Below are 12,847 nucleotides of genomic sequence, written 5' to 3'. Positions count from 1 at the left end.
TTTAAACCTCATTTTTAGAGTACTTTAAAAAGTACTGAAATGCAGCTGTCCAAATTTTCTTTACTAATTATATGCTGATTCATATCACATCATGATTTTCATACTCACAGAGGAAGGCAAGGGGCCTTTTTGAACTTCTGTTGAAATTGATTTAAAAAAACCCCACCTCTTAACCACAGGTTTAAGTCTCAGTGAGCCATGTCCAGGCACATACAGCTTAAGGCCCTAAAGCTACAAATAGTTTTTCATGTCCTGAACTCAAAATATTGTACAGTCCCACTGCAGATAATGTTTGCAAGATCATGGCTCACTAATACGCTTGTCTTTGCTCACCATTTTTTTCGAAGTACTTTTAAAACTAAGCACTGAGACCTAAGTCTTTTCACACGCTTATTTACACATATATGTAATATTCCCTCAGGCACCAGTAGATGTTACAGTAGGTACTAAATTCCCATTTAAATGGGCATTGTACACCAATGGGGACTGTCAGATTCTAGAGTAACCTGTGTAAAAGGCAGCTGTATAGCTTCCTTTGATTGTGCAGAAATTAATGGAAAACTGAGTTAGTTTGTAATGTGGTCTGCAGCAAGGAAAGGCTTTATTGAAAGATGTCTTATAAGCACATTTGAAGTTGAACTTCAGCTCCATATTGATGATGTAGAAAAGTCTATCAATTACAAGGTTTTGAGACAAAACTGTAAAGGCATTCTTTTTAAAATATATTTATGTACATGTGTAAGACTTGTGAAAGTTAACGTCATTTCCATTTTCTCTGTTCAGAGCAGTATATAAAGATGCTGATTTATATCTCCTGGATTCTCCTTTTGGACATTTAGACATTTTTACAGAAAAAGAGATATTTGAAAGGTACTGTATGTTTTGATAGAATGTGTTTAAGAATCCCACCAAGCAGCACAAAGTAAAACCAAGGACAGAAATTTAATAACAGTACAAAAATACTGCAGTGATCAAAATTATACCTTTTGGGGATGTTTATTTTTAGGGATTCTTGTGACTGAGTATTTTGTGTTAGCAGTAGGACAGCATACTGTGCTGGGAACAAGCTTGGGCCAGGTGTAAGCGTTACTGCTCCCTCTTCCATCTCAACATATTGAACCTGCTATAATCTACTACTCCCAGAGTGCATGGCTTTATATCTGGTGTATCTGTGTACCAGAAAGGCTTTCATTTTAAAACACTACCTGCTTTGTAAGTATAAATTTTTACGAAAAGCTGTATTTGTCTTCTTTTTCTAATCACTGAAAGACTGGTCACCTGAAAGTGCCCACTGACCAAGAGATTGGCAGCAGGTTGGCCAAAGACAGAGACTTTTGGCTTGTCCTGGTGGTGTAGCTCAAAACGCTAAGGACACACACTGCCATCCATGAGCTTTTCAGTCACTGTAAGTTTGAAGTTTTGAAATCGAGCTAATACTTTTAAGTTTGGTAGCAAAAGATCTAAGTAACCCTAAGAAGAAAAGAAATATTTCATTTTCATGTTGAACTGTGCTTTTTGGGTTGACATGAAAATGATTAAATTTCCCGCTTTTTTTTGGTTCCTGTAATAAAGCACTAGCCCTTTACACATCTCTGCCTTAACCACCTCCTTTGTAGTTTGAGGGAGCACCTAAGACTGCTCATACTGGGAGGGGGCAGGTAAAAGCAAATAGTTTAAAAGTGAAAGGGATAAAAGCAACATTTAATCATGAAGAAAAAAATCTAATTTTTAACACTTTCATCTTTTATAGCTGTGTGTGCAAGTTGATGGCGAATAAAACTAGGATCTTGGTTACTTCAAAACTGGAACATTTAAAGATTGCTGACAAAATATTAATTTTACATGAGGGGAGCTGCTATTTCTATGGAACATTTTCTGAACTTCAGGGTCAACGGCCAGACTTCAGCTCAGAGCTGATGGGATTTGATTCTTTTGATCAGTTCAGTGCAGAGAGAAGAAACTCAATTCTAACTGAGACTCTCCGACGATTTTCCATTGAAGGAGAAGGCACGGGATCACGAAATGAAATAAAGAAGCAATCTTTTAAACAAACATCAGATTTTAATGACAAAAGGAAGAACTCCATAATTATTAACCCCCTTAATGCAAGTAGAAAGTTCTCAGTAGTGCAGAAGAACGGGATGCAGGTCAATGGGATAGAAGATGGCTACAACGACCCACCAGAAAGGAGGCTCTCACTGGTACCTGACTTGGAACAGGGAGATGTAGGTCTGCTTCGGAGTAACATGCTAAACACTGACCATATGCTGCAGGGTCGGAGGAGGCAATCCGTGTTAAACCTGATGACGGGCACCTCTGTGAACTATGGACCAAACTTTTCCAAAAAGGGAAGTACAACGTTTCGGAAAATGTCTATGGTGCCTCAGACAAACCTGTCTTCTGAGATAGATATCTACACCAGGCGCTTGTCTCGAGACAGTGTCTTAGACATAACTGATGAAATCAATGAAGAGGATTTGAAGGTATGTGTTGATTTACATTCATCTTGTTTTTTGATATGGTGATAGTTTAGTGCAATATACTCCTTACATATTTTTCTGCTTGACTATGTCATTCCCAATACAGTACTTCTCTGTGGAATATCTTTTTGGAATATCTGTGAATAGTTTTTAACTCAAATATCATCTTGAAATTATTGAAATCCTCAAAAATCTATTTTGTCTGATTTTTTATATTTTTGAATGCTATCTGTGAAGAATTTCAATACAGAATTTTAATCTCCTGCACTTTAGTCTACCTTTAAGATTTATGCTAAAATTAAATTTGAAACCGTAACATGGAAAAGCATTGTTTTAAAACATTTATGTAAAATTGACGTTTGAAACATTAAGGCTTATGGAAAAAGTAAAATACATTTGAAGTAGTAGCACAGTTTTTAGAACAGGAATTGGATCAAATTTGACAAATTTGTCAGACTGCTTAGCTCTCATGTTCTGATACAGATAATGAACAGAGGAGTAAGTTGGATTTTACTCTTTTTTATAGATGTGCTGGAAATTATGCAATTAAGATTGAGTTTTATACCAAGAACTGGACCAACATTCCCTTTTTCTAATAACTATCAACTGGTCATGATGAGCTACTTTCATTTTCAAAACTGACAGCTGATTTTCACATGATCAGAAAATTTTCTGAAGTAGTTTCCTAGGTGGAAAAAAATCTACAAGAAATATTTAAACTCATAATTTGCTGAAGCACTGCCCATTTTTTCTTTTGCTTTATTGATCTCAGCAGAAAAAAACACCCTCAAAGTATTTACAAATTTACTCTAACAGCACAATAATAATCTCCATTGAAAGAAAATAGCTATTGATTAACAATTTCTGGGCTTCTAGTAGTGCTGGACAAATCTTGGTTGTTTCTTTCAGTGTTGTCTGAAAATTTCAAATCATCTCTAAACTGTGTTGTTATATCAAAGATGACTCAACCAGTCAGTACCTTTCTCTCCAGCCATTATCTGCCAATTTGAATGCTGCAGTTCAATTATTTGGAGTGAGTTAGCAGAAAGAATGACAGCATTCACATGTCAGAAATTCTGATATATAGATATTATTATCATTCTTACTATGGTCTTATCAATTCTTTGACAGGAATGCTTCACTGATGATGCTGAAAGCATGGGTACTGTTACCACATGGAATACCTATTTCAGATACATTACCATCCACAAAAACTTGATTTTTGTTCTAATTTTGTGTGTGACTGTCTTCTTAGTTGAGGTAAGAAAATCTACGCTTGATGTCATGTTACTATAAATGATGTTTGTTCAAACTGTGTTCTTTGTGATAAAAGGATAAATGGATATAGCATCAACATTAGCTCAAGTATAGATTGCTTATTGGCAGCTGCTGTTAAATGATATTGCAATGACTTTTCTACTCTTTAGATGAGCATTTCTCACTGAAGATAGTGATTAGTGCATGGCAGCAGAAGACCCACCTTCTCAAATTATCTCAGTTATTTTCTGCTGCATGTTACCATAAATAAGAGTTGTTGCCCTATGCAGGTCACTTGTTCACAGTGAATAACCTTCCATTTTTCATTAAAAGATATTTTTGCAGAGTTTTGGGGGGTTAACAACAATAATTACCAGAGGTTTTTTGATGAGCACATCCATAAATTCTGCAGAATTGCTTTCAAAAATGTGTTAGTAGCTTTGCTCCTAGTGAAGGAAGAGTGGTAAGGCAGAGAGCTGAATGCCTGTGACGGCATTTAAAGATGGATGGGGTGTTCCTGCAGCGTACAGAGAAGACTTTTTCCAAGTACAGTGGAAAACGCTGTCAGAAAAAGTGCTGAAGAACATTTGCCTGATCATGCGAGTCTGACTATTTTTCTTATAATAGAAATTGCCTACTTTTTGTCTTGTCTCCCAATTTAGGAGAGACTTTTAGCATATATACAGAATCTCATTCTGTCCTCTTTTACAATTAATATCCTAAATCAAGTGTTTTCTGAGGGAAGGAATGTGTTTTGGAGAGAAGACTGGGAGATTAATAAGACTGTATTCATATGTCAACTTATAAAATATAGTACCAATTTTTCTTGGCATTTTTCAACATGAGCTGAAAGAAGAGAAGAATCCATTAGGAATATAGTACTATTTTCTGGCTGATTGTGTCAGTGAAAGTTTTTTAGCAGTTCTGTGGTGGCACTCAAACTTCTAGTATCATCAAATTTGGAGAAGGATATGATTGGTGGTATCCTGAATTAGCACTAATGTTATGTTGGAGGTGATTTAAAGTAGTCCTTCTGGACCAGGAATAAAGCCTAGAGCTTAGACCAGGAATAAAGCCTGGAGCTTAGATCTAGTTTGAGATCCCAAATTTTTAAACCACCTCCACAAGCAAGACAGTATTTAGATGTGTAGCTGTTCTTACCATGTAAGTTTTATTTTCATGGTAGTGGAACATGGCTGTGTAAACCTACAACAGCAAAGCTGAATGTGAGTTGTCGGGGAAAAGGAAATTTTAACTTAGAATTATGTCAGATTTATCCCTGTATATTCAGCGTCCATTTCTAATCTTGATTACAAATTTTTGCTTTTAAATTAAACTAAAACCTTTTTAAATAATTCAAAAGCCTCATCTTCTAATTGAAGAACAAATCTTATGACAAAGAATGTATCCATCTAAGTTAAACTTCCTAGTGTGACTATTACTTAAGTAAAAGCCTATTGATAAATTAATGGGCTGGAAGATATTCAGTCATAGCAGAGACTATATAACCTTTAGCAAACTTCTGTCCCTGAGATGAAATACCAAGTGGTTACGTCACCTGTGCTGACAGTTTGTACCCTTCTAACCTTAGACAATGAAGAGAGGTTAGCGATGAACAACATCCAAGTGCTGAACTGAGAAAGTAGTGACAAGTAAATTGAAAGTGAAGTTTTGACACCCTTCAAAGCTAGGTGGGACTATTGTGGAAATGATAGAGATACTATTTTAGATTTAGAGTAGATTGTTTTATATTGTAGGTTCCAAGGTGAGCCCACACAGATCACCTTAAATAGGGCATCAGTTGTAAATTCTTCCTGGGGGGGGGGTGTGTGTGTGTGTGTGTGTGTAGCTCGCTTAAGTGGCTCAAAACTGTGTTTCCTAGATGTAATACCCAGAGACTAGGGTTGGTGAACTGGAAGAAGACCAGTTATGAATGGGAACATATAGAAAGGCTTTGTGAAGTTATTCTGTCACAATATTTTCTTCCTTCAACTTCACAGCTGAAAAAACTCCTCTATTATGAGGAGTCAAGAATTCTGTTGGGAGATGTAGAAAAATTATTGTGAAAGAAGTATGATCCTTACAAATGCTTAAATTCAGGACATCATGGTTAATCTTGAGTTATTTACTGTAAGATCTGCAAAAGTTAGTGGTTCCCAAGGAGAAGACTTCAATTATGTGCTGAGGTATTATCGCAATACATTCCTGTACCAGTGCCATAAAAATATATGGGAAGAGGATCATAGAAACTATGTTCCAACCCTTAGAAAAAAGATCATAGGCAGAAATAGAGCAGACTGAAATGTGGTGGACTAGATGAAGATCTCCAGTGTCTCAGTGGACAGGTAAGAAAATGTGTACAGAGAAGCTTCTGTTGAGCGCTGAAGCATCTCACAATAAAAAGGGTTTAATTCCACATTTAAAAAATATTAAAATAGGTTATGTGGAGAGTTATGTAAAACTAGCACCAAACAATATCAGACAAGTAGATACATCAAATGTAGATAACAGCTAGCAAGAACAACAGTGCAAAAATAACAGTGTTAAAGATTTAACATTCATATTTGAATACCTGCCTTTGAAGATATTGAGAGACTTACTCTTATAGGGCCATCAAGAAATATTAATCTTAAAAAATTAAAGTATGTTAAAGCATACAATGAATGTTCCTTGTCATTAGGAATGCATTAGCAAGCCTTTGTTAATGGTACAGTAAAAAAACAATAAAAGAATATTTAGGCACTTGAGAGCCTGATTGTAATACAAATCTAAATGTAGCTTTCCTGGTGGGATGCTCTAAATGGTTTCTGTGGAAAGAGGAGCAGATATGACAAGGTTTTTGCTTCAGGGAAGTTTTACTTCCATCCATTTATAATGCTTTCTATAAACAATTATAAAGTCAGTGAAAGAAGATAAGTAAGAAAAAGTACATAATGTGACAATACAAAAAAATTTACTCTGTTTTCTTTGGTCACAGGTAGCTGCTTCTCTTGCTGGGTTATGGTTTCTTAAAAAGTAAGTAGTGGTGATCATTTATTGAGAAATTGGGGTCTCCTTTATATTGATTTTTGCTATAAATAATTAATAAATTCTGCCAGAATTCTATATGGATGGGCACTAGCTTATATTCAGTAAAATGGTTCATAGACGGGTGATCTAGATACTTCATGTAGGTGGTATCTTCAGCTGGTACTTCTTTAAATGCTAACAGTCAAATGATTTGTGCCTTGTTATTGAGCACATAACAATGCACGCAAGACTTTTCCTGGGTCAGCTCACTCTAGAGATGCATGAACTTGATTATCCTGAATACACTGTGGTTCACTGCTGACTTTCAGAGGTGCCAGGTGAGACATTTGCTCAGGAACATTTTAAAGGAGCAGTTTCTGTAAGACCTCATTTGTACAATTTCCTCTGCTCACCTATGAAAAATTCCCAGAAGTTACAGGGTCAGGGAGATGAAGCTTAGAGCATACCGAGCAGTGGTATGGCTTTTCCTGGGTTAATGCTTTTGATCCCTGTGTTTGTCCTGCAGCACTAAGTCTGTATGTTTGATTATAGAAAGCATATGGTGACTTAGGTCTGATCTGGAGGAGGAGGGAGTTTTGTTGATGTCCCCTTAAAATAGGTCACTAAGGCCTTTGATTTTTATAGTACACCTAAAGCATTTTACTTCCATAATAATTCACTTTTTTCAACACTTGGATGTGGGTGCGTTTTCCTTGATTAGACTAGTTTTGTCAGTGATGAAACAGGCAGTAGATTTGCAAGAAAGTACTAAAGCAGTACATTTTTACAGTAGCTTGGAGAAAACTTTTGGAGGGGTCATAGTTATATACCAATGGCTTAGTTTCCATCTTGGTAAAACCCCTTCATTGCACAATTGCAACTAATTGCAGAAATTACTACAAATGCTAATAGACACCTGAATCACCAAAGTTATCCGAGGAGATGAATAAGCCATTTATTGCCTTGACCCCTGAACACATACAGAGTAACTTCGCCTTAGTGGAACATGGAGTAGTTCATATTTTGTGTTTCATACATACAGGACAATATTTAAAAAATGACTTGAAATATATATAACTAACCATTAACATAGTTTTAAAACAAATGAACATTGCAGTACTGTTTAGTAGAGAAAAACCCACAATTTCCAGTAATGCATTTATTTTTAATTTCCATCACACAGGACAGCTTTGAAAGCAAATGCAACACAGTCAGAAAACAGTACCTCTGAGAAACCTCCTGTGATTGTCACTGACACTAGCACCTACTACATCATTTATATCTACGTGGGAGTGGCAGATACTCTGCTTGCCATGGGAATCTTCAGAGGTTTGCCCCTTGTGCATACGCTTATAACGGTGTCTAAAACTCTTCATCAAAAGATGGTGCACGCAGTTCTTCATGCACCTATGTCAACATTCAACTCGTGGAAAGCAGGTAACTGAGATGGGAACTGATTGACTCATGTATGGGTTTCATTTCAATTAAACAGTTTTCATTCTGTTAAAGGATACTGTTGCTTTCCATTTACATTTTCAGTCAAGCTGAATGTTAAAAGTTTGCCATGTAAAGTAATTTGTGAATCTTTTAATGAACGTTGATTGCACTTTGTGATATATTTCAGTTGTCAATTCTGCTTCTGAAATATCACCTTATAAGTTGGAGAAAATTAACTGTTTGAGGCAATAAAACTAGAATAACTTCTAATGAATATATTTTGTCTAAAACTGCAATAGAAAAGATGTAGTCAGATATGTGGTGAGTGACAAGGAGTCAGGTGTGGATGATAAATAGTGCTTTATTTCATGAATAGTTCTACTAAAATGGCATAAAACATCAGTGTGAATAATGGTATGCATATTCAAATTTGGCTCTGGAGTTGATAGAGAATTCATTATATAACTGGTGCAACAAGTTCCATCTCCTGCTGTACATGAAATTCCTATCCCATACCCTTCTTACTGGTGCATACTAGATTACAGGAGACACTGGTAAATGACAACACAACATAGGGTTTCTCTTTAATTTTCCCATTATATTCTTAATTCTGTTGTTACCTGGTGATTAATACAGTAATTCTGCTCAGAAGGTAAGAAACTGGTGTGCAAACTCATACAAATGCTGATGTGCAAATTATCTGTGTATCAGCAGAGCCTGCTGTGTGAGGGGTACACAGACCTCATGTTTTGTGCCTCTGCTTCAGTCCTGTTTAATTATGTTTCTTTGGCTTTATTACATCTTCCTGGGGTTTTTCTGAGATTCCAAGAGTTGAAACAGAAGTTGTGGAGCCAAATTCTTCCGCAGGGAAAGAAGCCGTAGCTCCACTAAACTGTAATGGAATTGCTTGTACTAGGAAAAATCTTGTACTTATCCTTAATGTTTTGTATTCAGAAAATGTTGAACTTTTTGTTAAAGTAATAAATGTAGGATTTTTGGGTTGTTAAAATGTTTGACTTTTCTTTTTTGTTTTTTTTTCTTAACCCATAGGTGGTATGCTTAACAGATTCTCAAAAGATACTGCAGTACTGGATGACTTACTTCCACTGACAGTGTTTGACTTCATTCAGGTTTGTAGAATAAAAGTTCTAAATTTTGCTGTCTCATAGCACTGTAAAGTTTCAGTTGTACATCATGCAGAAGAAATCATGTTAATAAGAAGAAATAACAACTGGAATTAATCTCTTTTCCTTTTTTTCAGTCTGTATATCTATTTACATAGCTGCTTATCTTGTAAGTCAATTTCATTGCTGCTTTTTTGAGTACTTGCCTATATGTGTACGTCCACTGTTTGTGCCAACCACTTCTACTACTCAGGCTCAGAAACATTTTTGTCCTGCAGACCCCTACAGTACAAGTATCCCTGCTGCTGTCCACATTCAACTTCAAAGGTGTAAAGGGCATTCCTTAGTTTCTTTCAGTTATCTTGGCTCAAGTTTAATTTTTTTTTATGCTATCCTTTGATTGCATTCAGCCATTTTCAAGACTTTACCTCCTTAGCCTCTTCTGTTCCCAGTTTACTAGCATCACCTTTAATTCTTCTCTTTTGTTGAATATATTATTGGTTTTTCTGTCCTTTTATCTTCTGTGGAAACTCTTCCAGGCCTTCCATGGGCGGTTTGACCCATGATGATGTGGTTTCAACTCTCAGCTGGGCAGTTCTGCTTTCCCCACCCCCCCCTTCACAAGTTTGACAGCCTAATTTTGTCTTTTATCCTTCACATCTTTGTGGCTTCCCCTGAGTCTCTGGGATTTAAGCTGAGTCTGTTAGGCACTGGGTAACTGTTTGCGATGGTGGAGAGCTTTAGATGACTCTACTCCTTGAAGGAATTTTACATCCCTCAGAATTGTAGAATTGCAAACTTTTTATTTTTTGGATGGAAAAACTTGTTTCCAGCATACCTCCTGGTAAACTCCATACATTGCAAAATTTTGAGTTTTGAATGACCTTCCATTTCATCCACACTGAAGAGAACATTGAAGAAATACAGAGATAGAGCCAATTCCAGTGTTTCTCAAGGAGGATGCCTTTGTTTGCTCCCCATCCTGCCTATTCTGACTTTGTGCCTTTGTGTGAATCCCAGCACCCCTCATTAGTGTGTCACCACTAATGCTGCAATGCCAGCTTTTCATCATATAGAGCTGGTTCCCAGAACATTTAAAAAATAAAAGCAAATCTTCCCCGGTCCTCCTGTTCCTCTCTACTTTTATTTAGGAGATATGCAGGCCTGACTTAATCAACCCAAACACTCTGCTGCACAGATTGCCTGTCTCCATCTGTGAGTTTGCTCTGCTTTACAGTCCCTACCGGCATGATGGTCTGATCAAAACCAAATCCCTTTCCCTATACCTTTGTTAGTAATTGATAACTTTGGCTCATGACTTTAGAGAGGCCAGTGCAGCTCCACATGAAGAGGTTCAAGGACATCACAGCTCTACTTCATGTCCTGCTGATGTAATGAAAATTTGCTGAATGAGTAAACGTGGACATTGACACCTTGTCTGAATCATTAATATCATCTTTGGTGTGATCAGGATTCGCTACTGTCTTTTCTGGTGTGGCCATTTTGTTTCTGATATTTTGGATCTGCTGTGGGAATGTTATTCCAAAATTATTTTAGTTAGCCTGTCTCTACATTTCAAACTCTCTACAACTGACTAGTTTTTCATGTTTTCAAGGATAAGGAAAATCCCTAGATTTGGCTTCTCTGTTCTGATGCCTTTCAGAGGTTAACGTATGCTCTAATGTCCCATAGGTTCACCTCTATCTCCTCAGTCTCAACTGCAGAGGCTCCTGAACATGCATGATAAGCTGCCCTGTCTTTCCAGGTTCTTCTGGTGAAGATCACTGAATCTACCTGCTGTCTTGAATGCTTTTTACCAGTCATCCCTTCATAAAAAATTCCTTCTGATCCTCCGTAGATTCAGACTTGTTTGGCAGCTTCAGACTTCCATGGACACTGCTAATGAACAAAGTCAGATTCCTCTGAAAGATACAGAAAAGTTATACATATGACTTTCTGCTTCTGTGCTTATTATCACAGAGTCACAGAATATGGAAGGGACCTCTGGACTTAGGACCTGGGACCTCTCCAACCCCTCTGCTCAAAAGAGGTTCAGCTAGAGCAGGTTGCGCAGGGCCACGTTGGATTTTGGGTATCTCCAAAGGTGGAGACTCCACAAGTTCTCTGAGTAACCTGTTCCAGTGTTTGACCACCCCCACAATAAAAATACTTTTTCTTACGTTTAAATGGAATTTTGTGCATTTCAGCTTGTGCCCGTTGCCTCTTATCTTCCTGCTGGGTGCCATTGAGAAGAATCTGGCTCATTTGCTCTGCACCAAGTACCTAGTGGTATTTATATAAATAGAATATAATTTTTAAAATATATAATTTATAAAAATTACTTGCATATATACACATATTTTTAAGTTATATAAATATAATAAATACCATCAGATACTTACACAAAGTGATAAGATCCCCCTAAGCCTTCTCTTAAGGCTAAACAGTCCCAGCTCTGACAGCCTGTCCTTGTATGTGAGATGCTCCAGTCCCTTTATCATCTTCAAGACCTTTCACTAGACTCACTCCAGTATGTCTGTATCTCTCTTGTACTGGAGAACCCACTCCAGATACAGTCTCACTGGTGCTGAAGAGAGGGGAAGGATCACCTTCCTTGATCTTCTGACAATGCTGCTGCTGCTGTTGGCCTCCCTTGCTGCAGGGGGGTGTTGCTGCCTCATGGTCCACCAGGACCCCCAAGGCCACCTCTGTAAAGCTGCTTTCCAGTCGGTCAGTCTTCAGCCTGTGCTGGTGCATGTGGTTGTTCCTTCCCAGGTGCAGAGATCTACAGAAAAGGTTAGCTTCTAAAGGTACTGGGATGCCTAATTCTGAGTCTGGTGGAGATGAAGGCTTGGTCTCTGCTAGCCTTCGGTTTATGGTTGCATAAATTCATCCTTCTGACTTCTGAGCTTTTCTCAAGAATTTGACACAAAATTTTAGAGCTGGTTCTTTCTCCCTCTTCTATGAGAATGAACTGGTAGATGACTGGCTAACTCCTTGTTTAGGGACACTGCCTCCTTCTCTGTTGCAGCTGTGGATGTCATGACGTACTTTTTCTTAGGAGTTTTATGGGGATTAGACATATCAGGAGGCCTTCCCTTTCAGGGAGCAGGGCTTTTCATCCAGGATGAATGAGGCTTCAGGATGAAAGAGGCCAGAGTTACTCTCCAGTCACTGGGATATACCCAGTTGCCCATAAAAGAAGCAGCGGTATCAGCCTTTACATCAATGACAAGAGATAGCATCTGTGATGTTTTCTCTGACAGCCATCTGACCTGCTTCCATACGTCTTCGGTATGAATTGTAGCCAGCTAATGACTGCAGTAGCATTACCACTAGTTTTAACATCCATCTGAGTCTTCTACTGGTGCTTGCAGTGGGGTCATCATTTCTTGGAGATCTTCATGTGAGATGCTGCTAGCATGTATTACTTGTCCCTAAGGTTTAATATAGTCACACTCAAAAGGTCATAGTGAACTCATTGGACATTTATATCTATGGTCATGACTGGTTTTCCCTAAATGATAAACCCCCATTGGT

General features: G+C 37.6%; 1 protein-coding gene across 1 annotated transcript in view; it reads left to right on the top strand.

Annotated features, from left to right (window-relative positions):
• The window catches only part of CFTR (cystic fibrosis transmembrane conductance regulator (ATP-binding cassette sub-family C, member 7)), an 89,025-nt gene that overhangs the window by 45,119 nt on the left and 31,059 nt on the right, over positions 1–12,847 (top strand). The window contains exons 13-18 of the mRNA XM_010573988.1: positions 784–870; positions 1,751–2,483; positions 3,612–3,740; positions 6,715–6,752; positions 7,930–8,183; positions 9,234–9,313. Of these exons, the coding sequence (XP_010572290.1) occupies positions 784–870; positions 1,751–2,483; positions 3,612–3,740; positions 6,715–6,752; positions 7,930–8,183; positions 9,234–9,313 (1,321 nt within the window). The remainder of the gene's footprint in view (positions 1–783; positions 871–1,750; positions 2,484–3,611; positions 3,741–6,714; positions 6,753–7,929; positions 8,184–9,233; positions 9,314–12,847) is intronic.

This window comes from Haliaeetus leucocephalus, unplaced genomic scaffold (assembly GCF_000737465.1).
Source record: "Haliaeetus leucocephalus isolate CR32 unplaced genomic scaffold, Haliaeetus_leucocephalus-4.0 Scaffold406, whole genome shotgun sequence".
Classification (NCBI taxonomy): domain Eukaryota; kingdom Metazoa; phylum Chordata; class Aves; order Accipitriformes; family Accipitridae; genus Haliaeetus; species Haliaeetus leucocephalus.
The sequence above is the reverse complement of the archived record's forward strand: the minus strand, read 5'-3'. Positions and strand labels throughout refer to the sequence as shown.